This window comes from Girardinichthys multiradiatus, chromosome 15 (assembly GCF_021462225.1).
Source record: "Girardinichthys multiradiatus isolate DD_20200921_A chromosome 15, DD_fGirMul_XY1, whole genome shotgun sequence".
Classification (NCBI taxonomy): Eukaryota; Metazoa; Chordata; class Actinopteri; order Cyprinodontiformes; family Goodeidae; genus Girardinichthys; species Girardinichthys multiradiatus.
Genome location: NC_061808.1, coordinates 1,486,098 through 1,499,983, shown reverse-complemented (window position 1 = coordinate 1,499,983; position 13,886 = coordinate 1,486,098). Strand labels below are relative to the sequence as shown.

The 13,886-nt window shown below is 43.5% G+C and overlaps 1 protein-coding gene across 2 annotated transcripts; it reads left to right on the top strand.

Annotated features, from left to right (window-relative positions):
- The first annotated feature begins 5,647 nt into the window (after positions 1 to 5,647).
- On the top strand, positions 5,648 to 13,030 carry hey2 (hes-related family bHLH transcription factor with YRPW motif 2). 2 transcript variants are annotated; one of them, XM_047387358.1, is made up of 5 exons: positions 5,654 to 6,462; positions 8,350 to 8,428; positions 8,851 to 8,934; positions 9,840 to 9,921; positions 10,768 to 13,030. In XM_047387358.1, the coding sequence occupies exons 1-5, from the start codon at positions 6,377 to 6,379 to the stop codon at positions 11,412 to 11,414; spliced, it is 978 nt and encodes a 325-aa protein (XP_047243314.1). In that variant the 5' UTR covers positions 5,654 to 6,376; the 3' UTR covers positions 11,415 to 13,030. The 2 variants fall into 2 exon arrangements, with proteins under 2 accessions (XP_047243313.1, XP_047243314.1); XM_047387357.1 differs by having other exon boundaries at positions 5,648 to 8,428.
- The last annotated feature ends 856 nt before the right edge of the window (positions 13,031 to 13,886 follow it).

Here is a 13,886-nt window from a genome sequence, read left to right as displayed (position 1 = left end):
AGAGAAGTAAACTGAAATTAACAGAATATGAGAACATACCAACAAGGTAAATGCTGAAAACCATAACCTAATACCTCAGGTTTGTGACATTTTAAGGTTCAAATAAGTCTTCTGAGGGTAAAACGGGCAAATATGTGGTCTGAAGCTCCATGGAGGTGTTCTGATCCAACCATCAGGAGAAACAATGACAAACTGCTTGTGTTTCTAACAGAACCTTCACATTCAGCTGTAGGAACCATTTTCCGCTCTCGTTTTGGATCAACAGCAGCTTCCTTCCTCATCAGATTGGGATCATCAACTGTAGCTCTATTTAGCAGAGAGGTCAGAGGTCAAACAGGCTGATAACCTCGCTGTTGACCTCTCTCTCTCCTCATCGTCACCTGATGTGGAGGGGAGTGGGGTCATGTGACAGGAAGGAAGCCGAGCAGCACTGCACCCGCAGGTTGGTAGTACGACGCTCCCACAGGACGTGTCTGCAGGTTTCCTCCATCACAACAATGGTCCATTATATCCCAGAACAACACACATTCATGGAGTCTGGGGTAGTTCATTAACATCTCCAACCAACACCTGCTTCACTGGTGCCAAACTGGGAACTGGTCCACACCAGGATTGGAGAACAAATAAAACATATGAAAACAGAACCTTCAACTCACTTTATTTATATGGTTCCAATTCACAGCAGGCATCATCTCAATGAATATCAGTTTAAATACAGAAATATAGAATTAATGTGGTCCAATAAAGCAGACAGATTCAGGTTCAGCTACATTTCTACTAATTCAGTCCTGATTATGATACAATGCAGTCTGGTTCTGTTAATTACGGTGTCTCTTTAAGGACACTCAGCTGATTGCATTTAATCATTAACTTTGCAGCAATTCCTCCCACTGAGTATGCATGTGGGGACAGTGGGAAGGAAAACTCCCTTTAAACATCTGTGTTGGCACCTAATGAAGGAATCACATCATATTTCTGGCTGCTGGGTGTTTTCAGACCAGCTGTGTGTGTTGGATCAAAGAGATGAAGGAGCTGCAGAGTCTGAGAGAACATCACACATTATTGGCCTGAAATATGCACAACGTTAATTTAAATACTCCCAATAAATTTATGAAGTTTTAGTATTTTGAATTGAATTTCTCATCTGTGAATTTCTCATCACCAGGAGGTTAAATGTCACCAATCTTTCAGACATTTCGAGAATATTTAGACCCGTAACCAGGCAAAGGTGTTCTAGAAGAATATCTGATGCTCAGATGAGACAAAGATTCAGCTGTTTGGACACAATGACAAGAAATATGTTTAGAAGAAGTCAAGGTGAGAACACTGTACAAACTATCAAGCATAGTGGTGGCAGCATCATGCCATGGGGTTGTAGAATAATGGAATAATGAAGTAGAAGGACGAGCTCCAAATAGCTCAACTTCACCTCTAATCGATGGGCCAAATGGGTATGTATATATTTGAGCCTGTATGTATAATTCTGTGAGAAATAAACTGGAAAAAGATCTAAAATGTGGATCCAGTCAATAGGTCTGTCTGTTAATAACTTTAACTGAACACCATCATAAGTTGCTGATGTCCAGAATTGTGTGTTGCCGAAGTGTTGCCGAAGTCCCATTCCCACAGGACTTCCTGTGGGAATGGGACTGAGCAGTGGGAGGTCCGAGGCGTCGGACGGACGGGTGGCGAGCAGCGTCTAACGGAGAATAATACACCACTTCCTGCCATTCTCTCCCTCTGAACTCACACGTAATACATGTCAACACACACACAACTTTCGGTCTCCTGTTCCAAAAGGATTTCCAAGTCACGACCCGGTGCTCTGGACCCGGTGCTCCCTAAGATATTACCATCACACAAACAGGTATTCCTCCCTCGACACTCAGAGTTTCCTGTTATAGGATGGCCCTGCTGGTCTTTTGTGACCCCCGACAGTAATAAACCTTGGAGACATCAACTCTCTGACACAAACAGAACCGGACCAACACTCTGGACATTCTGTCACTGATTCTGGACTTTTCCTGTGTTCTGGTCTCATGTTTGGCTTCTTATCCCTGGGTTCTCTGCTATGGTTTCAGGTGTGTTTTAGTTTTCCGTGTCCATGAGGAACGGACCTTCTGTGTTTTTATCAGATATGAGTCTGAGGACCTGCTGCTGGGACTCATTCTCAGATATTTAAAGGAGGATTTCTGGATTATTTTACTTCTTCACCCATTTACAAAAATCCTTGTATGCTCTTGAATTTATTTGGGGTTTTTTCTACACTGACACATATGAACCAGAGAATATTTTTCTAAAACATTCTGCCTTAATCAAGACAATGAAATGAGCAAATCAGCAAAGTCATAGCCTGTATATTTTAATAAGAAAATATTAAATGCCTAAACTGCTTGGTTGCTCTTCTGTCAGTACCACTACAAATGTTTTTCTTTTGCAGTAAAAAGCTCCAGCTAACTGCTTAAAGATGCAGCAACAATCTGAAATAAAGAGCCTCAGCTTTATTTTAATGAACCACGCAGAAAGAAGGAGCAGCTCAGCCAATGAGAAGCTGCTGACATGTCTACCAGCTAGAAGAAAAGGTGAGTTAGTGATGGGAAGGTGCGCGTCTGGCTTCATGGAGAGCACATTCACTGAGGACCCTGGGAAGGCAGCAGGTCCAGACACATGTGTGTTTGTGTTGGTGCTTCATAATTGCTGCATTAAATCCTCGTTCTTTCACCGTAAGATTAGCAGCCGTGAAAAGACAGACACTGCTGTGTGAGCGCTGCTGCCCCGTCTCACACGATGATTGGGTTTCAGCAATCAGTGCCAGGAGCTGTGGGAAACTCTCTCACACACTCACACACAAGCTCTTTTTATACATGAAACATGCTACATTTCATATATAAATGTATCTGTAGACGTAGACAAATTATGTAGAACTTAAATATTTAGAAATAACATAGAAATTGTGCCCCGAACATCAGAATGTTCTGCTGAGATTTAAAGTGACAGACCGACATAAAAGTACTGAAAGATGCAGACATCCAACATAAAAACATAAAGTAGCATAAAAGGACAAATAGAGTTTCTCATTAAAAGAACTCCTCCAAGAGAAACCAGACTGCTGAATAGACCCGGGACGAAGCCAAAGAAACAGAACCAGTCCAAGGTAGAAGCAAACTAAGCAGTTGCTGAGAGCCCCCACACCAGCAGGGGGCCCTCAAGAGCACTTGTAATGCCAGAGGTTGGCTTTATGTATGATGTATGATTAATTAGTATCACTTAAACGAAAAACACCATTCCTATTAATCATGTTCGTCCTTTAAAAACATGAACTTTAAAACCAACAGAGGAGAGCTACTCTTTTAAACATGTTAAAAACATGCTACTCCAAGAGTGTACATCATGTCACTTAAAATAATTTACCGGTACTGGTTTGTTTCCAGTCATTATAAGAATCTCAGATGCACAATTATTCAGACGAGCATCAGATAACGTATAACCAGTTCTGTGGTGAGAGCATCACAAACAGACACTACTGGCCCGGCTGAGGACATGGAGACGGAAATACAACAGGAAAGGTCCGAAAAAGGGACACAAAGCCTTTAAGGTTGACATAAAACCAACAGAGATTTCTAGAGATAAAAAGCAAACCTTTACAAAGAAACACGTCGCTCTGAGGACAAAACCAACACTAAGAGCTGGATGAGCTTCACAAGCACAGAAAACCAGTGAAGTTAAGACCCAAAATACTAAACATACACTATGATCAGTGAGCCCAGAGCCGGTTCTGCCTTTTAACAATCTGGGAAAGTCCAGCCGATGATCTCATGGCTTTGAAAGGTTCACAACATCTGAGCTAAATGGAGAGACGCCTGGAGAATACGCTGCTTCCTTGTGTGACATCATAGAAAACTCTTAAGAAATGGGCCCAGAATAAAGGAAGAGAACTTTGACCTCCATAACTCAGGTTCTTCCTTGGGTCCGGGTTCTGTGACCCAGAGATGAGCAAATTCTGGTGTGAAATGTGTGAATCAACCATAGAGACTAACGACTGTGTGAAGATGCAGTTGAAACTGGTGAGAGAGTCATTGTCTACTTTGAAACCAGAGCTGGACCAATATAGGCTGAAAGGTCACTCAGACAGGAAGAAGCCAGAACTCCAGAAGCAACATGGAGTCCAGTTCTGCTGCAGGAGGATCAGGTGAACTTCCCAATGTAGATGGCATCATGAGAAAAGAACAATATGTGGAAATATTGAAGCATCATCACAAGACATCAGGAAGAAAGTTAAAGCTTGAACACAGATGGGTCTTCCTGATGGACAATGTCCCTCAGCATCCCACCAGATTAGCTAGAGTGGCTGATGGACAACAAAGTCCATGTTCTGGAGAGGTCATCACAGAGTCGTGATCTCAGGCCCAGAGAACATTAGTGGGTGGAGCTGAAAAGGTTTGTTCTGTCAGGAGGAATGGGCTAAAATTATTGTTGTGAGAAGCTTGTTGAAGAAAATCCAAAACATCTGACATCTAAGGAACATCTGAAGAAATTATCTCCAACATAATTTGGCAAAAATAAATATTTTTACGATCCTAATCAACCTGAAAGAGAAAGTTTAGTTTGATTTCTTCAGTCTTTTATCAAGTATGTAAACATCTGGTTTCAGCTTCCAGCAAGTCTCTCTGTCAATCAGCCCAAACCTGTAGAACATCTGAGGCATGAAGATCACTTTCCTGCAGAAGGTTCTTCCTCCTCCAACGGATACAATGATTTTCAATCATCAGCACAGGTTTTTGTTCGTCTAACAGCAGGAATAAACCTGGATTTCATGTTGACTCGGTAGATTAGGAGGAATAAAAGTTTCCATCAGCTTGGAGCTTTAGTGCTGTTTACTGGTGGTGAACATCCTGGTGTTCTTCCTCTGTAGACCTCACTGGAAGACCATGAAGAAAGTCACAAATCAGTTGGGACAAGAAAAGACACAATATGATTAATGAGTGCTTGATCTAAAGACCAAATATTGTTTATTATAAAATAGTGTTTATTGGTGTACAAAAGCGTTGCTTTTCCTGATGATCGGAGATGTTCTGCTGATTGGGTGTCTTTCAAAACAAAGGCTCTGTTTTTAAAAATCTTGAAAAGCTGTAAAAAAAACAACAAACATCACTAAAAAGTCTGAAAGCAACAGAAGGAGGTCAGTGTTGCCCATGAGGATGAGGAACAGAGGCGATCCTTCCTTAAATAGGGCCCTGGGTGAACCTTCTGAAGAGTTCCTATCTCCAGAAGAAAACAACAAATTACTGAAAAAGTTTCTTTTGTGTTTTAACAAATAGAATCAAGGTTAAAAAATGATCCAGGTGATGAAATATTCCTTAAAACAAGGTGACACAGCCTTTTACTGAAGCATCCAATCAGAAGCTGTAAATCAGATTACTTCGGTCAGGCACAACACTGAGGGGCCTTTCTCCCAACCAACGGGAGATGCAAATAAGCTAATGAAAAAATGGATTGGGGTGCCCCCAAAGCTCTGTCGCCCTGAGCAAAGAGCCAAATCAAAAACCATCAATGGAAGACAAAACAGGCAAAGGGAGAAAAGATCAGTGGAAGGAAAAAACCTAGAGAAAATACCGAAGCTGAGAGACAGGATGAGGATAATATGGAGGTCAAACTGTTTTCAGAGAAAAGACCAAGAAACCATCGGAACTGGCATCTGATGCAGTTTGTACCAGAACAGAGTCTGAGCTCAATCAGAACCTGCTGCTCGAACCTCTCTGCAGCACTCTGGTCCACAACCTGCTCCTTTTATAACCCCATGTTTCCTCCTGTCACATCATTCCCACATACTCCCACTCTGAGTGGGCTCTATCAGAGGAGATGGGTGCGTGCGCGTGCGCGTGCGTGTGGCTCCGTGGGAAAGCAGAGGAGGAGGAGGAGGAGGAGAGGGGAGGACTCAGCGGCCGTCAGTCCAGTCTGCAGGCGACACGCAGGCACCTGCTCTGGGTTATTTACCGGACACACGCCGCTGGAAAACCCGCTCCGTGGACCCGAGAGAGAGATCTTCTGGTAGCTTCACTGATTTCTGAGGAAGGATGTTCAGCCTGGAGAAAATTTCCATCAGTTCCTGATTCTGGAAAACATCCTAAACTTCTCTGACTCTAATGGGTTCGGTTGGTTCTTCCTGCAGAGAAATAAACATTTTAAAGTCCAGATTTTAACTCTGGGATTACCTGAAGACATCAGATCCAACCTGGTCAGGAATATCCCCTGCAGGTCCTCTGCTCACCAGCCTTGATCATCTCTAAACTCCTGCAGTAGATCAGAGAGCATCTCTCCCACAGCTCCGGGTCTCCTAAGGGGGACTCACACCAGCCTTCCCCGCTGTCTGTGCGCCATGAAGCGGCCGTGTGAGGACAACAGCTCGGCGGAAAGTGAAGCGGAGGAGAGCGTCGAGGTGGGCCGAGAGAAGCTTTATTCAGGGTGAGAAACATCAAGCTTTCTTCATGGAAGACCTGTGATTATTTGTTCTGATTTTAGATCAGAAATAACGCCTGTTTAAAGATTAAAGACAAAAATATAATTAACTCTGCTTTCTGCTTTTATTAATTCACAAGCTATTTCTGGTAAACATAAAGTTCATTAAAATGAGATGAACTTTGGTTAAATGATTTAGTAAAAATATTGTGAAAACGTTTTTCTCTGACTCAGATGTCCTATTATTATTATTATTATTATGGAGTTTAGCCTTTTACTGTTAGCGAAAAAGCACGTTTGGGTTTATTGATTTGCTGATGCCATAACAGTTTATTTGAGCTGATTTTAATCTTTTTACGTGACATGAAAATGGTTAAAGAAGTTTATTATAGAAATATTTAGAAGTTTATCAATAAAAATACGTTTATTCATTTATTTTCAGTCTATGGGCCTAATTAATGCTTGTGACAGAAACTTCTTACTGTTGTAAGCAGTTATTTCTGTGCCTTCATTTCATATAATTGTTTCTTTTTATTTAGAGACTGTTAACATATCCTAAGACAAAAGAGGAAAATAAGCATATTGTGACTGAACGTTTCAGTCAAACAAATCATTAAATCTACTTTAAAACACTGATTTTATTGTTAGACAATTGGTCGAATAGAATAGAATAGAAAAATGTTGCACATATGCAGTAAAGCAATAGGCAAGTAGAAACCGTTATCAAGAACCTACATCCTATAGGACACATACTGTGTACTGAGCTAAAGTACACTTGTATGAACTGTGATCAAATATATTTATCATCATCATCATAATCATTTATTTGTTTATTTATAACATGCTTTAAAAGCCAAAAGGCAACAAGAAGCTGTACAGGTAAAGAAGAAATAAAATAGAAGACAAAAAAAATGATAAAAGCCATAAGCAACAAAGTACAAGGTTGACACTATAAGCAATAAAAGACAAAGAAGAAACCAGGATTGGCCCGGTGGTCCTGCTCTCTGGAGTTAAAAGCCAGATGCATTTTAAAAAGAAATTTAAAATCATATAAGTTCCAGCAGAGCTCACAGAGAGGGAGACTGGTCCAGAATCCAGGAGCTGCAGCTGAAAGAGCTCCGTCTGCCCTGGTCCTCAGCTGAGTCCTGGGAACCTCTAAGAGGTTCTGGTCTAACTTAGAGATCTACTGGGGGTTGTGGATGTAAAAGCTCTTCAAGGTAAGGAGGTCCCAGACCATTTAGATGTTTAAAAACTAAAAGCCAAATAATATTACAATTCTAGAAGAAACAAGAAGCCAGAGGAGTGACGACAGAACCTGGTGAGACGTTCATGTGGGCTTGTCCCTATTAGCAGACGGACAGCTGAATTTAGAACCAGTGAAGGAGAGCCTGGTCCACCCCACCATGGAGGGAGTAGCAGTGGTCCAGTCTAGAAGTAATAAATGCATCAATATTTATCCAAAAAAGCTTCATGAACACTGAGATCCAAGACTTATAGCCAGAAAAGTTTCTGTAAAACTTACAAGTGAAAATGTTAAATAGCAGAATTTTGTGTTTTCATTTAAAATGTGGAATAAAATGTATTTTTTATTTAGTGACTTTTGATGATTAAATGGGTTTTTATTTGTCTTGTTGTTTAAATCCATCAGGAAAAAATAAAAATGTTCAAAAACCGTTGATTTTCCAAATACAACCTTAGGATCTCTGTTCACATGTTTGACTTTTAGTGGCAAACACATAAAATTCATCTCTTCTAATCAGTTGTTCTTCCTGGAGGCTGAGCTCCTAAAATCACTCAAATGGAGAAACATGGTAGTTTTATGGACCACAGTCTGCTCCAGATTCCCAGTATTGTTGTGCACCATGATGATCTATCCAAGGATTTGCTCTGCAGACACATGAAGGCGTCGTTGATCAGATGTGGGGCTCCAACAACGACTACTCAGGTGATGGCGAGGAAGAAACGCAGAGGGGTAGGTTCATTGTTTCATTGCTTCTTCAAACCTTCAAGGGTTCTTCTGGGCTGTACGGTGGCGCAGTGGGTAGCACTGTTTCCTTGCAGCAAGAAGGTCTTTCTGCATGGAGTTTGCATGTTCTCCCCGTGCATGCGTGGGTTCTCACCGGGTACTCCAGCTTCCTCCCACAGTCCAAAGACATGCCTGTTAGGTTAATTGGTAACTCTAAATTGCCCTTAGGTGTATGAATGAGTGTGTGCATGGTTGTTTGTGTGTTGACTGCGAAGGACTGGCGACCTGTCCAGGGTGAACCCGCCTCTCGCCCATAGACTGCTGGAGATAGACACCAGCTCCCCCGCGACCCACTATGGAATAAGCGGTAGAAAATGACTGGCATTGAAGGTTTGAAGGCTTCTTCACTGTTTTCTGTCGGGTTTCAGGTTATCGAGAAGCGACGGCGGGATCGAATCAACAGCAGTTTGTCCGAGTTACGCCGACTTGTCCCAACAGCATTTGAGAAGCAGGTGAGGTTCTGCTCCTGGAAACTGGACCTTTAACCTGTTACCTCAGCCTCCTAGCAGTTCCTCTTCTGTGTGTTTGTGATGCTTGTTTCCTCGTTGAATCATCTCAGTACAGAATGAAATTATAAAACTGAAATCACTGAAAATAATCAAGAACTAACATGCTTTAAATCTCTGCCTAAATAACGATTAAGTTTTAGATTTATGGTTTCAGATAATCTCAGAAATTCTAGAAATGAATAAAAGTGATCTGTTGTCCATCAAAGGACAGCGGAGGGACAAAAAGAGCATTTTAATGGATTTAATTTGCAGGAGTAAACAAAATGTTCTGAGTTTTTATTTGTCCATTTTGTCAAAGACCGGAGGACAGTGAGGCACAGTCAAGACGACTAAATTGTAAAGTTATCAGCTCTCCATCAACCACTCCAGATGCCAAAAGACAAAAGAAACCAACAGAATCACATCGTCTGCAAAGAGGAGAACCCCACCTCTGCAAAACTGTGCTTTCTGTATCAGGGCATACTACTAAAATTAAAATTAAAATAAAAAATAGGAAACAAATTTATTACCTGAGGTACAGAACATACAACTAACAGTAAAACTAACTCTGCTCTACTGTCCTCTGCTCCGTGCTGAAACACTCCTGGAATTCCTCTGATTAAAGCATCTTCAGGCTTTCTTAGAGCCAGGGTGAAAACTGTAGCCCACCACCTCACAGGTTTACCTTTAAGCATGAAAACATCATTTAAAAAATCTCCAGGTCCATTAAAAAGGGAAATGCAAAGAGTGAGATTATTGATATTTAAAAAAAAAAGATTAACAAGCACGCAGAATGAGAGCCTCTGAGTTTCTGAGGCTGTTATAAGCCTGGTTTACCCTGACAGTTTTCTGCTTGACTGGTTCTTCAGGGATCTGCTAAACTAGAGAAGGCTGAAATCCTCCAGATGACTGTGGACCATCTGAAGATGCTGCAGGCAACAGGAGGGAAAGGTAACCACAATACTACACAGTACTACCCCGCCCCCCCGACAGGCTGGATGCTTCTTTTCCAAAAACATCTGGAGAACTGACCCACCTGTTCCATGTTCCCATCGTGTGATGGTCCACTCCAGTTAAAAACTGATGTTCACAGATGTTCTCCATCCAATCTGATGGAGCAAAAATCTTCAGTTCGTAAATGTTCAAAGCAGGTAGAGAGATACCCCAAAATACCTGCAGCTGGACCTGTAGCCAGAGGAGGTTCTACAGAGTTCTGACTCAGGGGAGCGAAAACAAATGCATGCCACACTTTTCAGATTTTGATGAGTAAAACATTTTTAAAAACACAAATAATTTAAAGTTGACTTCACTGTTCTGATCCTCTTGGTGGTTGCAACCTGAGTAAATGTGGAAAAAATGTGGGAAAATGGTATGTGGTAAATGGGTATGAATACTTTTGCACACTAACAGATATGTTGGAACATCTTGGGTTCACACTGTCTATGTGCTATAATCTGTGAGCAGTCCTGAGTGTGTGGGGGTGAAGAGTTCATGGGAAGGCTCAGTAGAAATCCAAGCAGCAGTTTCCCCGGAGCAGCTTTCCTACAGCAGGAATCAGGTTTTGATGCAGCAGCAGCTGCAAACATGTTTGGCTGCGCAGACCGTCTGCACAAACATCCAACCTCTTTCTGCATGAGGTTTCTGATGTGGTACTGAGCAGTGATTCTGCAGACATTCCTCAGAGAATGTTCTGCTGCAGACTCTGGTGTTTGAGAGTTTCAGAGATTTCCTGCAGGATCTGCTGGGAGGGTTTCATTGAGACAGCAGGAACTGATCTCAGGTGCTTTTGCTCCACAGGTTACTTGGACGCCCATGCTCTGGCTCTGGACTTCCTGTCTCTGGGTTTCAGGGAGTGTGTGACCGAAGTTTCCTGCTACTTGAGCGCCATGGAGGGCCTGGACTCCTCTGACCCCCTGCGCTCCCGCCTCCTCTCCCACCTCAGCTCCTGTGCCTCCCAGCGTGACGCTGCCGCCCTGACGGCTGCTTCCCGCCTGCAGCCTCAGCCACTACCTCCACCGTTCCACCCCCACCACTGGGCGGCAGCTGTGGCTGCGCTGCGCCCCCTGCCATACGGACTGAGCACACTCCCAGTGTCTCCGGATGCTGCAGGAGGGAGCAGTGGAGCCCCCCAGAGGCGTGTGGAGCTGTCGCAGCACAGCGTGACCTCCTCCACCTCCTCTTCACCTTCCTCGTCGTCCTCATCTCTGGTGCACCCTTGCACTCCTACACCACTCTCCGGCTCCCTCTTCTCCTTCTCGGCATCATTTCCCATCGCTCTCCATGGAGGTATCCCCTTCCTCCCACCTTCTGCCCTCAGCTCCACTGCTGCCACCACCAGTCCTCCCATTTCCTCCTCCTCTTCCTCTCAGACCCCCCACAGCGGCACCAGCAGCAGTAGTAGTAAACCCTACCGACCATGGGGCACCGAGGTGGGAGCTTTCTGACCATCTACCTCTCAACTGCTGCAGCGTTAATTTAACTTGATGGTTTTAGGTTTTTCTCCACCAGCTGCTTGTTCTGACTCCTTTTGTTGTTTCATATTAAAGTTGATCCACCATCCTACAGAAAACCTGTCTAACAGAAAAACAGCTAATGTTTCTGGAATGTTTTACATAATCAGACAGAATCAACTGTTCTAGAGCTCATGCAAACAGAGATCAAAACCCAGATCCTTTGGAAACGGCATCAGTTGCTGCCTTTAACAATCAAGTCCACAGATATCACAAGAATAACAAGAAATTAGAGTTATTTGGGGATTTTTTCACTTTTTAATCTAAAAATATTTATATTTGAATCAGATTATTTTTATATCTGAGGTTTGTTTTCACCATGGGTATGAAAAGTCTTCACACACATTTGCATCTTTTAGATAAAGCAACAGTTTGTAAAGAGTTTAGCGATGTTCTCATCATACAAAGGTACCAGTCAGGAAGAGAGCACAAACAATCCACAAAACAACAGGGGAGCTACACAAACTGGAAGTTTCCCAAAAACTGATGAAAAGACAAGACAGAAATAGGTCAGGCAGTCCACCGACAGCAACAATGGAGGAGCTTCAGGAATTTCTGGTTAGGACCGGTTTGCTGCTGTATTCTCTATGAGTCTCAGGAGTCGAGTTGCGAGACAGAAACGTTTCCTTCCACAGAAAACATCCAAGCTGGGCTACAATCTTCCAAAACCTTGTGAGTGAATGGGGTATTGACAGAACAACATACTCACAATGAAACATGGTGGTGGCAGCATCATGCTGTGGGGCCACTTTTCTTTGAACAAAATCATTAACAGTTCCTAAAACTGGTGAGTTTTACCCAAACCTTCAGGTGTTGGCTAGAAAGCTAAAGATGAAGAATGATTTTATTTCTCAGCATCACAGTTAGTCCAAACGAATGATGTCATGAGAGGAAAATTAAAGTTTAGGAACGGCCGAGCCGAGGAGTGTCTGGGTCCAGTCCTCAAGGGTCGGTTTCCTGTCCCAGCTTCGATACAACTGATCCAATCAGTTCAATTATCTCCTCTGGATGCAGAAGCCTGGTGAGAAACCTTTCATTAGACTCAGCTGTGTTGAACCAGGGAAACATCTGAAACATGCAGGATACTAGGTCTTCAGGACCGAGCCAGAGTCCAGAACTGAATCTGATGGAAAATCTGAGGGTTGAAGAGGGCTGTGGACAGGTGACGAACTCACAATCTGAGAGGCGGGAAGGACTTTAGCTAATATTATCAAGTCAGGAAGTGACATGCTGACGGACACCCACCAAAGAAGGTTGGACTTGAAACGGAATCAAAAGGTGTCTAAGTTTAAGGGTGTGAATACTTATGCAACCAGATTTCTGTGTTCTTCTAAAAGATTAGTTTTGGTTTTTAGTTTAATTCTAACAAAATTTCATATTTAAGGTAGAAAAAAAAAAAAAAATTGATCATGGTCTAGTTTGTCCACAACAAACACCTGATGATTTATCAGGGGTGTGAACACTTTTTATATCCACTGTAAGATGGTCACTAATCCACTACGTGTCCCTGTGTGCCTCCTACTAATAAACATGACTACATGTGCTGCTGAGAGCAGATCTTATGGTGGTTTTCTTGGTGGATTCTTCCTGTTTCATCACACTCAGCAGCTTTGGTTTGGATTCCACTTCCACACCTGGTTCACACTGGAAAAAGACCTCACTACAAATAAACTATTCCTCTGTGGGAGTGGGTTCATTGTGAGAAGGTGCTGCTGACATGCAGAGATCCCAAGGACTTGGAGAGCATCATGGTTGCCTTCACAGAGAAGGTGGCCACATTCTGACACCAAGTCACCAGAACCAAGCCTCACTGCACCAAAACCACCTCATTCCAGTAACCTGAGACACCCAGAACCCAGACAGGCCTCCACTAGGCCACCCAGAACCCAGACAGGCCTCCACAGGGCCACTCAGAACCCAGACAGGCCTCCACCAAGCCACTCAGAACCCAGACAGGCCTCCACAAGGCCACTCAGAACCTAGACAGGCCTCCACCAGGCCACCCAGAACCCAGACAGGCCTCCACAAGGCCACTCAGAACCCAGATAGGCCTCCACTAGGCCACCCAGAATCTAGACAGGCCTCCACAAGGCCACTCTGAACCCAGACAGGCCTCCACAAGGCCACTCAGAACCCAGACAGGACTCCACAAGGCCACCCAGAACCTAGACAGGCCTCCACAAGGCCACTCTGAACCCAGACAGGCCTCCACAAGGCCACTCAGAACCCAGACAGGCCTCCACAAGGCCACTCTGAACCCAGACAGGCCTCCACAAGGCCACTCAGAACCCAGACAGGACTCCACAAGGCCACCCAGAACCTAGACAGGCCTCCACAAGGCCACTCAGAACCCAGACAGGCCTCCACAAGGCCACTCAGAACCCAGACAGGCCTCCACTAGGCCAC